Genomic DNA, 14,083 nt, shown 5'->3' with positions numbered 1-14,083 from the left:
CTACAGCTCCTACCAACTGCAATTTTAAAACATTGCCATAGGATCTTGAGCCAATTTTCTCGCCAACTTGGATCTCCCTCTCTGTGACGTAGGCCAAGATTGACACTTTGTCTATGTTACTAGCCATGTGTAGTGCCCTTTGGACCTCATCACCTCTCAATGGTTGAGAGGGTATAGAGGCTCGCCTTATGAATGTTGAGTAGCAAAGCACTTACACAAAGATTCAGCAAGCAATGAACTAAATGAGAGACCGGTCAGTAAAGGATGCACTAAATAAAAACTAGCTTAATATATGTGAAGCATCATAGCTTTTACTTTTGTAAAAGCAACATGAAACCATAGGTGATGAAGCACTAAACTCTTATTTTCACTGATAGATTGCTTTCATACGATAGATAACCTTTTGTCAAAGTGATTTTCTCAATCAAGTTTTTGGTTTGTTGAATGTATATAATTATCACTACAAAAGCATGTAGATTGGGCTACCTTACTCTTAATGACAAGATTGAGACTCTACTTGGCATCGATTAGATAAGATCTTGATCCCTAAAGATTGAATATGCTTACAACAATGACCCTGCGCTCTTGGTTTTTATGGATATGACTGATGGGTGTTGGGTCTCCTCTTCATCTAAATTTTATGGAGTCCCATAGCTAAAGAAGTTTGCTTTATGTGATTCAACATCTTATTTGTTCATGTGGGAATGTAAAAGCCTGATATATGCCAATGTGTTAAATCCAAGGGAACACACATAATGAGTGCAAGATGGTGTGATTAACTGGTGGAGACTGAAAGTGAGAGGGCGACACCGTATTAGGAAGCTTCTTATCATTAAGTATATATATATATATATATATATATATATATATTAATTGCTTTCACTTTTGCTTCAAATATTTTTGATTCTATGAAAGTATGAAACTTTTCCATCCTCATGTCCTAGATCAGTTCTTCTCTATTATGAGTGTTCATCTTCCTGTCCAAACACTCTTCTACTAGTTTATTGAATGATTGCAGGTAGCAAAAAGAAATAATCATAACTTTCTTTCCTAAAATCAGAATATAGTGATCCAATTAGTCAAAATAATCGGCACATACACTTCCAATAAGCTAACATAGGCCGTTTTCATCAATCATGACCATAACACTTATTTGTAATGCATCTTTGATAACTCTTGCATATCAACTCAAAACCTAGCGATCAAGTAGTTGAAATGATAAGAAAGAACGTTCTGCGAATGATCATGTTGTTAGATTGACAAAAAACATATCACTTTCTCCTCACAGTCACGCTAAAGTGTAGCTAGGCTCTGATACCAGAACAGATATGATTTGCCTCTTGATGCGTATGGGCATCTTGTTGTTGAGCAGCATATGCTTAAGTATGTTCGCGATCATAACACCTCTTATAACACTGAAAGGATGAATGATTTCTGCCACAATATTCACAAGGAGAATTATTGGATAAGCGGGGTTGCTTAGTGGTAATACCATGTTCCTCATCATATTGCCGAGCCCAACAATCAGGGACAACATGACCATGCTTATCACAGTAAGAACAATGTTTCTGAGGATATTTGAGACGAGAAGAATCGCCACTTCTATACGGATGACCACCATGTCCATATTTGGAGAAAGGACACTTGCGAGCAACACAAGCTATCTCTGAATCTGCATCATCCGTTATTATCATGACAGATTCATGAGGATCTTTATGACACTCACAATGTTGAGCATACTCAATCAAAGAAATACATGTTTGATAAAAGTCAATCTCGTTTTTGTTGGAAAGGATGGTAACATTATTCTCAAATAATGGATCCTAGACTGTGTCGAGAAGATAGGTTACCAATTGATTTCATGGAATAGGTGCACCAGCAGTAGCAAGTTGATTGATGATATTCTTTAATGAGCCAATGTGAGTTGTCATAGGAGCTCCAACTTTGGATGGAGTGCTCAAAAGATTACGAAGATAAAGAATCTCTGTGACAAATTTCTTCTCAAAAGTAGAAATGAGATATTCCCATATTGCATGAGAAGAAGAAAGGGCAAATACATCCAACATAAGAGAATCATGTAGAACAGATAAGATATACTGATGAGCTGCTTTATCACAAGAACGCCAATCAGTAGAGTCAGATCTCCATTGCTCAAAGAGAGGGCCTTGAGTCACAAGAGCATGATTCGGAGTTTCATCAATAGGTTGAGATGGAAAAACGAGATCATCAAGAACAATATCTGAAAGATTATCACCTTCGAGTATCAAAAACATCTTTACTTTCCAACTAAGAAAGCTGTTGACGATTATTGACTTTGCCATCATACTTCGGGAGAATACGTTTTTCAGAGCTCACGTTAATGATCGAGAATACAATGGTCGCTCTGAAAATATAGAACTCGAGATACGACAAAAAAGGATGGAACGTGAGATGGGAGTATACTAGAAATAGCATGCATGCCATGAAAGTGCTTTGAGCTTGTTGATCATGAAACCACGATATTTTTGGAGAAAAGCAAAACTTGTCAGTCACGAAACAGAGGTATTTTTGGCAAAAAATACTATGATTGTGCCGATCATGAAACCAATACATTTATCACGAAGCCACAAAATTAATGGCAAAAAGTAGTACGAGCGTGCCAATCACAAAACCAAGAAAAAAGTAGTCGTCACAAAAACTGACGTAACTTTTTGCTCCAAAGCTCAGGGGGGTCACTATGTATAAGCCCTCTATATCACGTGCATTCAAGGCCTATATTTAAAATCCCTTATCTGTAAATTTTTTCATTAATAAAATGTACCCCTTTTCTATATAAATCTGTAAATTTTTTCCAAAACTATTTTAAATAGTCCCTTATGTATGTTTATTTCTATAAATTTTAGAAATAAAAAATATCCTTCTGTTGAACTCACGTGATAGGGTTACATATGATGAGTGACCCCCCCGAGCTCCAAAGTCTGATTAGGGCATTTAAGTGCTCAAAACGAAGAGCACAATGAGAGCTATGCTTTTCAAATGATCTATGATCCACTTACCACTAAGACCTTTCTCAAATTTGCACTAGAAGACCTCTTAAAAACCACATCAAGTTAGACATGTCAAAATCGACAAGAGCAGATAAGCGATGAGATATTGAAAGCGCTATATAATCAAATCAACAAGTAATACTTCTTGTCTTTCTTCATTATAGTGAGCATACAATAGCAGAACCCTTGTAGCTCTGATACCATGTTGAGAGAGAAGAAGAGACAATAGACACACCAAATAGACTCCCAAAGACTGATTCATCTTGATCACTAGTTACATATATATAGGTGAGAGATCTAGTTAAAGTTAGGGCAAGCTATATATAGCCCTAACATTTCTTAGTACTATCTTAGCCATCCTCGTCGACTGCTCCAAGACACCCAAAGATGTGCTCATGCATGTCTAATTTCAATTTGAGGACACTCTTGCCCTTCTTTCATTGTGGCATAGGTTGCATCTCAAACTTAATAGTTCTTACTAGGTGAGAGTACACAAATTTTTGTGGATATCTTTTATAATTTATACGGTTCATGTGCTTATGAACTAAACCTGACATCTCTTGTTTGGAAATTATAGAAGTGGCCATCTCATGAATAGTAGTTGCTCAAGAACGAATGTGCGTTTTCATGTTTAGAAAGTTCTACAAGTAGTGACTCGAATTAATCTCATGCTTTTGCAGTGATTGATAAGACCCTAGGTGAACTTGAAGAAGCATCGTATTGAATTGTGGTGCCCTTGTTCGAACTTTAGTGGTACAACTAGATGAACATCAAGAAACATTCACAACAAGTTTAGAGGCATTTTTACAATTACATTGCCAACTTTGTGTTCATGACTCATGGATTTAGGTCAAGGAAATGCAGTTCTTCTCTGCCCGGTAAGAAATGGCTTTTTTATCATTAAGGCTAGCATGGATTTGTGTGCTCTTTTGGATCACAGATCTAACAAATCAAATGCTATCCCAATGATTAGACAAATCAATGGCTCTTCTTGACAACAAAGGATGACTGCAATTAATTGTTTCTAGCATTTGGGAAGCAATCTAAGGCAAGATAGCCCCTAGGGAAAGCACTACCGAGTTCTCCTATGGCCTTTCATCATAGTACTGGGTCCTTGGTTTTATGGTGTGTCTCTACAGGTAGCCCGTGGAGTAGGATCCCTTAGCTATTTAATAGGTGGTGTGTCTCTACAGGTAGCCCGTGGAGTAGAATTCCATAGCTATTTAATAGGTGTTGTGCCTCTACAGGTAGCCTGTGGAGTAGGATCCCTTAGCTATTTAACTGATGGGGGGTGTGGCTTTGGTATTTATGGAGAAAGCCTTTGAGCCCTCATGCATCTAGGTGGTATCTTTAAGTGCCTCCTGAAATAGGATTGAAGTTGCTCCTATGTTCTTAGTTTTCAGATATTGTGATGTGTTTTTCTACTCACGGTTAGTCACTATGCAATGACTCTACTCTGCCACTATGCAATGACTCTACTCTCAACAAAAGAAGAGTGAGACTTTAGACATCATTTTGTTTTGTTTCAATATTGTCTGATTCATGCTCATAATGACATTGTGTTTCGTGGCTACAATCTTGCAATCTGCCATATGAAACTTCTTCAAGAGACTATCAACACACTTGAGCTGACTCATGAATGTGCTATCTGAATCTCTCCAAAACTCAATTCCAAGACAATAGTGCATAAGTCCAAGATCTTTCATGTCGAACTCTGCAGATAAGTTTTGTTTCAACTTTTTGATGAAGCTATCCTTGCTTTCGATCACAATCACATCATCTATGTACAAAAGTGTAATAGTAATGTCTTCCCCTTAAACTTTGTAGTAGAGAGTATGATCTGCATTGGACTTCATGTATCGATTTTGCTGTACCAACTTCTAGGTGCTTGGTTTAAGCAGTAGAGACTTTTCTTGAGATGGCAAACCTTATTCTCCTTTCTTGGTTCAACATGACTTGCTAGTTGTTGCATGTAGACTTCCTCGTCTAGATAACCATTGAGAAATGCATTCTTGACATTGAGCTGATACACATTCCATCTGCTGAGTGTTGCTAGTGATATCAAGAACCGTATGGAATCCATTTTTGCTACTGGAGCTATTGTACATTGAAAAACACTATTCTAAACACAAAAGAACATGTCCTTGCAAGATGTTAGCCTCCACTTCAACCATGATGTAAAGACATATTTGCAGCAGTTCAGTAGAGATTCTTGTAAAGGCCTAGTGTGAACATGTCCCTATAGGATGGTTAGCTCCACTTTGACCATGTCGACATTTGAAACAGTATGAATCTCCTTCACAGTCGGGTGCATAAGAAGGTTCTATCCCAATATGGAAAGGTGTGTTCTCCTTTGATGATGCTAATTCATAAAATGAAATAACATAATGTCTATTTAGTACTTATACAAACTACCGTGTGTGTAAAAGTTGCCTGGTAGAGAGAGCATGGGAATAAGTCTTGATGATAAATCTTTTGGAAGGTTCCACTTCAATGTTTTGCACACAATTCTAGAGGTTTTAGAGTCAATTATTTGCTATTTTTGAGAGAGAGAGAGAAAGAGAGATGATATGATATGGTTGTATTAAAGTCCTCTTGAGATCCTTGACCAATGACTTATGGATTCAATGATTACTATCGACAACCAATAGTGATAGAAAATACTATGTAGTCGCTATGATATTAAAGACTACCTAGTAATCAAGGTAAAGTGGTTCAATATTAGAATGTTATCCCGTTATTAGCTAAGGTATATTGCTATTACATTCAATTGCATACTTAAATGCATTATAAAAAATGGTCATAATTACATTGTGTATATATGGTTTAATCGACCAATATATTGACACTTGCTTTTTTAAAATGGATATATCTGTTAGAACTATATATAGCTCACCCTAACTTGAACTAGGTCTCACCTATATATGTGTAACTAGTGATCAATATGAATGAGTCTTTGGGAGTCTATTTGGTGTGTCTATCGTCTCTTCTTCTTCTCTCTCTCAACATGGTATCAAAGCAAATAAAATATATTTTGATGATGAGCTGCTTTATTACGAGAACACCAATCGGTAGAGTCAGATCTCCATTGCTCAAAGAGAGGTCCTTGAGTCACAAGAGCATGATTTGCACTTGCATCAAAGGGTTGGGATGGACAAATGAGATCACTAAGAACAATATCTGAAAGATTATCGCCTTCGAGTATCAATAACATCTTCACTTTCCAACCAGAAAAATCTTGTCCTTGAAACAGAGGAACAGATCATTGGCTAGAAGGAAATCCTTGATGATCATGCTTTGGGAGAATACGTGTGTCAAAGCTCACGTCAATGATTGAGAATACAATGGTCGCTCTGAAAATATAGAACTCGAGATACACCAAAAAAGGATAAAACGTGGGATGAGACTATGGTAGAAATAGCATACATGCGAAGAAAAGCACAATGAGCTTGTTGATCACGAAACGACGATATTTTTGAAGAAAAGTAATGCTTCTCGATCATGAAACGAAGATATTTTTGGCAAAAAGCAATACGATCGTGCCAATCACGAAACCAATATGTTTATCACAAAGCCACGATATTCTTGGTGAAAAGCACTACGAGCGTGCTGATCACGAAACGAAGGAAAAAGTAGTCGGCACAAAAATTGACGTAACTTTTCGCTCCAAAGTCAGATCGAGGTGTTTAATTGCTCAGAACGAAGAGCACTACAAGAACTATATTGAGGGTTCTTTTGAGAGTTTAGGTTTTGATGCTTAGGGTTTTTCTCTCAAGGTTTTTGGATGAGAACTAATGCTAGAAATCAAGAAAGAGGCCATTGGCTCTTGATCAGAGACTCATCTAAACTTCAGACAAATGAAAGTGATACATGTGTTTTTCTTCAACAATGTGATTAGGTATTATTTGAACTCTTGGATCTCATTTCTCATATGTTGGTAGATTACCTTAATAAGTAAAAGCATAGGCGGTCTTTCCTGCCAGATCATTTTGGGCCAATTAAAGTTGTCTGCAAAGATAGAGAGGATATCCATTAATTAATGATCTCTCAATAGCCATAGACAGCTTAGAATGGGCACGATTTTGCTACTTTGAAATATAATAATATGATAATGAATGGGCACGATTTTGCTACTTCGAAATATAATAATATGATAATGAATGCATTTGTTTATACAAATGCTAGCTGCAGAATAGATGACATTTTTGAGATCATTAGGGTAATAGATGATCAGCGACGGCACACGATGCCGTTCTCGCCTCGGCTAGTACAGCTCGTGCTGGGCATCAACCCGAAGCCGGAATCCATGTTGTATTCATCCTCAGCAGCAGCACCAGCAGCAAACGACGGATTGAAGCGAGCCACCTCACAGTCCACTGCAAAGAGGGAGGAGCTCTTGAACTTGTTGTAGCCTCCCATGATGGGCATCGGTACCCCGACTTTCACTCGGCTCTTGTAGTTCGCACCATAAGTCTGGCCCAACACCCCTTCCACTTCCGCCGACAGATCGTAGAAACTGAACTGCAAATCCAAATGCGCGAAGCAATCTTCCTCCGTGATCCCGTATTTGTGCACCTTGCTGTCTTCTTCGCTCACATAGTTCACGTTGATCGACACTCTGAGCAACCCTGTCACTTCCATCTCTACCGCATTCACCTCTTTCGTTCGCACTACCTTGAGTTCGCCGTGTGGGGATCTCCAGCTTGACCCGTTCTCGCTAGCTAGAATGACGGGAATTCCATCGTATGACACCTCCATTTGATCGATGCTATCATCCCACAACGCCACCTTCTTGGCGTTGATCTTGACTTTGTGCGAACCGTAGAGAATGCCCACTCCCTGCACCCAGGTGAAGTCTCTCATTCGACCCTCAGGACGCTTGCCGATGAAGTGGCCGTTTATGTGCACCTTCTTGTCGGACACCAGGCAGAAGTCTTCGTTGGCTTTTCCGTGGAAGTAAAAATAAACACCGTCTCCTCCTACAAAACGAGGGTCCTCGCATACGGCTCCCCGCTTACGGCAATCTTTTGCATCAACTCAATGAACAGGCACAGCAGCGCCATGCCAATGGTTAATATCTAGAGAAGCAATCACATCACATGCAGCCAGATGATCTCTAATTGCAGTGAAAGAACGTATTCCGAAACACTACCTATCGAGGGAAATGCAGGAGCTCACCATTAGGCTCGCACGTAGAACTGCATGCTGTACAGTCGATCTTGCATATCTTCTTTAATGGATTCTGCTCACGCGTTTTCGGGCAGTCGGATTTGCAAACAACGGTGCGATACGGTAGTCGACGGCAAAGCGGACAATACTTGCGGTCGAACGCAAGTCCGCCTTCCATTTGCGTGGCGACCATCAAACAAAGGAGAGCTACAGCCAAGAGACGTTGTAGAGCCATTGCCGCAAAACAGGAGCCTTCCTATTAGAACTTCTAAATGCACGGAGAGAGCTTTGAACGGTGAGCATTTAAACTGCAGTACCGCAGGGAACACGAATATTAAATTAGCATTGGATCCACAATTATCAGTCTGCAACTTATCCGGCGTCCTCGGCGGGTCAGGGTCAAAATTTTCGTTTAGCAAGTTGCCACCATGTTAAAGTCCGTGTTAACCTAGATATCACTGGCAGGTTAAGCGGATGCTTAAAAGCCTTGCAATGGGCCTTGCACTGTAGGGCTGCAATGGCGGAAACGGTCGCGAAAAGCGCAATGGCACCGTCTCGTGCTCGTAAAGAGATTGGCTGTAACACCATTTACAAGATGGCTTGTAGGAAGCTTGGATTGCAATGCATCGATGGAGATTCAAACGTTTGTGAAAGGCATTGTAGGCTGAACTGTTGGTGCATCTACGGAGACGTGGGCAACTTGGGCGAGCAAAAGATCGGGAAAAGAACAAAGCTATAACGAGCCGTATATCGGAAGCCAAGCTACGGAAATATTAGACAAAGGCAGGCCCTTTATTCATATACAACCATGAGCGACCTCTGTCGGCCGCATGAGCAACGTGCGAATACTCTGAATATACTATGAATACCGGATTGAAGTCCCAATAAATGGAAATGCTACAGTGCATGGCCAGTTTCTTGGTAGCAAAAAGAAATAACCATAACTTTCTTACCTGAAATCGGAATATAGTGATCCACCAGTCAAAATAACCTCCACATAGGCTTCAAACAAGCTGTCGTGGGCTGTTTCCATCAATTATGACCACAGCGCTGATTTGCAATGCATCTTTGATTACTTTTGCATATAGTCATAACGATTAGAAAAAACGTTTTGTGAATAAGTACTTATGGGATGGGCGTGCCACTTTGTTATGTGCAACCATCAAAAAATGCACTCCCAGGTGTGTTATCTGAACAAGTACTTATCGGATGGGCATGCCACTTTGTAGGAAAGTCAATGCCACCTATGTTGAGATGCATTCCAAGTATTGTGCCCATTCGATTTGATTTGCATTGTCGATCAAGCATTAAGTTTTGCACAACAAGACAAAGCACCCATAGACGTGCGCACAGATGCATTTACTAAACTAAATAAAAAATTTATGGACGCGTTTATTTGCACATCTATTTTCACATCTAGAGACGTCTAATTACGCGTCTATATATTAGACACACGTGCATATAGACGTGCAGTTAGATGCATAAATAGACGCGCTTATAAACACGTTTATAGATGCACATATAGACGTAAGTCGAACAGACAGACGCGTATATAAACGCGTTTTTAAACACACTGATAGACGTGCTTTTTTTTTTTTAATAAATTACAGAATGCTGTGTATGTTGTGTATACTATATAGTTACAAGAATCCCATATCCACATTGTGTAATTCAATTCTTACAGCCAAGCTCATTTTAATTACAATTCCAAATAAAACATTACAACTCCAAAATGCAATAAAATTGAAAGTTAAAAAAGTGCTTGTATATACATATAGCACGAAGCTAAGCCAGGTCATGTGGCTTCAAGTACAAAAAATAAGAGGAGTGTATATAGAAGAGGCACAAAGCCAAGCCAGTGGCTTTAAGTACAAAAAAGAGTAGCTAGCACTACTTGTACGACTAATCTATGTTCTCCAGGTCCTCGCTCCCTTCCATGCTCCTTTCTGCGCTCCCTTCTACGCCTCCTCCCTCCTCTTTCTCATCGTCTTGTGCACGGGCCTGTAAACAAGGGACAACATATATCAATGTATGAAAAATCAAATCTTTACTTATAATTTTGGCATTATCTAATTACTTTCAAATACCTGGGGGGCCGCTCCAGTAGCTCGGGTATACTGCTCCTCAGTAATCAACCCGTCATCATAGAAGTGCCTCCATGTATCTCCTCTGCGATGGTGGCAGTGGTAGGCTATCTCCACAGGAGTAGGGTATCTGCCCACGATCTCAAGCTGCATGACCGTGACACACTTTGCAGAGGGATTAGTACAAAGAAACAACCTCCTAATAAACTACATAAGCAATATAATTTGAGATTGATACTTACAAATTGGGCCTCCCATGATTCAACACCCCCTGCTCCAAAATACGCGCTTCCATATTCCTCCATCTGGATCCTCCGTGCCTCCACGTGCTGCAGACTGGGGTCCTCCCTCGCTGACTTCATTGCCTTCTTTCACTCACGCTTGTGAGCGGTGTGGGGCGGGCCCCTTGGTGGTTGACCTGCCTCAATCCTGGCAAGCTCTACTAGTGCCTGGCTCTTAAGCGAAGATCGTTTATTGCTAAGTATCGTAACAATCTTTGACTTGGCCCATTTATCTGTGAACTGGCGATTGGGGGGGTTAGGATACCTAGAGCGAACAGTAGCGAGGGTCTCATCAGCCAACCTCTTTGGGTGGTCTTTGTAGTGGATAAAGCAATCTCTGTAATTGTTAGCAATTATAGAGTGCATGAAGGCCATGATGTTCTTCCCCCGCGCATCCATCAAGATGCCTCCTGTCTGAGTGATGTCATAATAAATCGTACCATCACCCAGAGGCACGTCTAAATCATCTGAGTCATCATCCTCCCCATTGCCACATGGCCCAAAGCATTGTGCCATACATCCCACACCACTCTCCTTGCTACTACACCTGCTACCTTGTCGTGTCGAGCTCGTACAGTGGCCACTCGTAGCTGGAGACTGCATGGGACTACGCTGACCATTCGTAGCTGGAGAACCGAGTCTCGACGGCACAGGAGTATGTCGACGGCTCTGCAAGACAGAGAGACCTCCTGACGGCATGGGGGAAGGGGCATAAGATGGGATGGCAGAAGGGACATGAGACGGCATGGGGGAAGGGGCATAAGATGGTACAGGGGAAGGGGCATAAGACGGCTGTGTTGACTCCGCTAGGGTGATCTCAGGCGGTGTGGGGTGGCTTGGAGTCTGTAGTGCCGACTCCTGGGGAGTGTTTAGAGTACCCGTCATATACCCGTATAACTCCGCAGGAGTAGGAGGGTGCCCTAAAAGGTTATATAAGTCCTTTCAAATAGATTCCCGGGGATCAGGTGAGCTGGAAGCGCTTCCTGGCCACAATCACTCACCGCGGGAGATTGGATGAGAACTTGGGACGGTTCCACGACTCCTCCACCACTTGGCATCTACCTCAAGATCAATCTCCTGCTTGATCCCATGCATATCTTCAAGAATGTGGCATCTACCATTTGGGAGCATTTGAATGGGACACGAGATTCGGCAGGCATAAGGGAGGATCTACGTACCACAGGGAGGACGTGTGAAGCTTGGCCTGCCGAATGGGCGTGTTTTTTACCTGGTGCACCGTGGATGTTATCAAAGCTAGAGATGGCGACGGTGAAGCATGCTATTACTACAATTCGTACTCCCACTAGATGCATGAGGTGTTTGAAGGGAGCCTTTACAAAGAGCAAGAAAAGAGGTGTAGAGCAATTATATGGCTTGAAATCTCATGATTGGCACAAGATGCTCCAATTAAGTATTTTATGTGCATAATATCTTTTTCCTTTAATTTCAAATTTGTGAGTGAATAGCTATAAGCAACTAATCAACCACCTCCTCGCGGGTTCAGTTCATACTACCTACTAGCATTTCACGTAGTGCATTGAAGGATGTGAAAGATTGTATTTACAAGATGGGCGAGCTTGTGAGATATGTGAGCTCAAAGGAAATAGATTCCACCACGCTTGAGAATGCTCGAGTTATGTCAGTGGAGGCAATTTGTTTAGTGGAGGAGACATTTCCACGTTCTATTCTCACAAGCCAACTACATCTCATAGTGCATTTGGTGGATGAGATTGCTATATGCGGTACTATACATGCACGATGGTTGTTCTTCCTGGAGCGCTTCATGAAGACCTTGAAGGGCTTCATGAGACAAAATGCAAGACCCGAAGGTAGCATGGCCGAGGGTTGGTTGGTACAAGAGTCACTTGTATATATTTCTGAGTTTCTTGTTGATGTGGATAGCTCTCTCCCATGACTATGGAGAGATGATGAAGACCTAAGGATGACCTCTATTGTGCCTCAAGGGAAAGGACACAACAAAGTAATAGACACGGAGTTGCATAATCGTATCAACCTCTTTTGTGTGCTTAATAGTGATGTGACGAAAAGATGGGTGACAAGATACGAGGATGCAAAGGCAAGAAGACAAGAAGAAAGGGCCCTCTTTCGTACACACCACGGATCTCTGTGCCATACCCTCAGTATCTAAGAGCACTTCCAAAGGATATTCATGTGGATTGGCTACTTGATGAAATGGAGAAAGCAGAGAAAGACGAGGGGATGCATATCACAATGGAAGAATGGGAGTATGCTAGGGGATGCATGAGCAAGGTCAGTATATAGAATGTTATGCATAAGTTAGGAGCTTTCAATAATTTAGATTGCTTATGTAATTGATTTTTTCTTGGTGTAGTGCACTATGTTCAATGCTATATGGTGTGAGGGCAAGCATTTTTGAACACAACGGATTGATGATAAGAGAAACACACAAGATTGCGGCATCTAGCTAGCTTTGAGGGAGACAATGGAGCCATGGATGATTATTGTGGCATAATCCAAGATATTATTATGCTTGACTTTCGACGCTTCTTTGTGTATGTTTTGGATGTAAAGTGGTTTAAGGACGTGGTGGAAAGAGGCCCTAATGCAACAATCAAACGCCATGCAAGTGGCATTGTAACTATTGACTCCACAAAGTTTTGGCAAAGTAGGAAGGACACACTAGTACTACAGCAACAATGTGAACAAGTACTATGCACACATATAAAAATACTCGCTTTTAAATATTTGATGCAAGAAAAGTAACATGATTGTATTTGTGTTTGAATTAGGTTGTCTATCAACCAATGGTGGATAATAATAGATGGTGGCATGTCATACCTATTATGCCACGTTCCAAAGTGATGTATAGTACATTTACTAATATGGAGCGTATGGAGGATGATCATGGCCATGGACGTGATGATGGCCGTGATACGAGAGAGGAGGATGATCATGAGATAGGAGATACAGATATTGAGGCCATTACCCGTGAGGACGAGCCTACCATTCGAGATGTGATTTTGATGAGCACATGAGTGGCACAAGTAGTAGTGGGTTAAATGTATTTGTAGATCTAAACATTTGTTTGGATTTTGAAGTAGATAGTTTGGCAAGGGTTGATCTCATTGAGGATGAGATTGAACCATAGCCCCATAATTGATATTGGCAAAACTATTTTACATATTGTCTCGTTCTCCTCATCTCACTTAATTCTTGTATATGTGGGCTTGCAAAAAATTATGTGCTTTGGTAATCATGGGCAATGTTTGGAAAGCAATGATGTACACCAAAATCTCACTTTTTGTATTCTCTGGTTTGCGTCTATTTACGCATCTAAATGCGCGTCTGATTCTCAGTGTAAACGTGCAAATAAACGTGCTAATACATGCGCAAATAGACGCGCTAATAAACGCGATGTTAGACAGGCCCGTATTTTCTCAAGTTAGACGTGCACATAGACGCGGTAATTTACGCGCAAATAAAAGAGCTTTTAGACGTGCATTTAGATGCGCCCGTAATTCCTCTACTAAAGCAATGCCTA

General features: G+C 40.8%; 1 protein-coding gene across 1 annotated transcript; it reads right to left on the bottom strand.

Moving 5' to 3' along the window:
* Positions 1-7,256: 7,256 nt before the first annotated feature.
* On the bottom strand, positions 7,257-8,430 carry LOC147892468 (uncharacterized). Its single transcript, XM_087387397.1, has 2 exons — positions 8,205-8,430; positions 7,257-8,050 (listed from the first exon to the last, which is right to left on the bottom strand). The coding sequence occupies exons 1-2, from the start codon at positions 8,428-8,430 to the stop codon at positions 7,257-7,259; spliced, it is 1,020 nt and encodes a 339-aa protein (XP_087243523.1).
* Positions 8,431-14,083: the final 5,653 nt, after the last annotated feature.

This window comes from Dipteris shenzhenensis, chromosome 16, assembly GCF_047967505.1.
Source record: "Dipteris shenzhenensis isolate YYH24624 ecotype China chromosome 16, Dip_SZ_1.0, whole genome shotgun sequence".
Lineage (NCBI taxonomy): Eukaryota > Viridiplantae > Streptophyta > Polypodiopsida > Gleicheniales > Dipteridaceae > Dipteris > Dipteris shenzhenensis.
The sequence above is the reverse complement of the archived record's forward strand: the minus strand, read 5'-3'. Positions and strand labels throughout refer to the sequence as shown.

Bases quoted from the DNA above. Each gene is read 5' to 3' on its own strand.
- LOC147892468 (XM_087387397.1), bottom strand. From the start codon at position 8,430: ATGGCTCTACAACGTCTCTTGGCTGTAGCTCTCCTTTGTTTGATGGTC. The intron at 8,051-8,204 runs GTGAGCTCCTGC...TTGATGCAAAAG, and splicing joins TTCTACGTGCGAGCCTAATG to ATTGCCGTAAGCGGGGAGCC.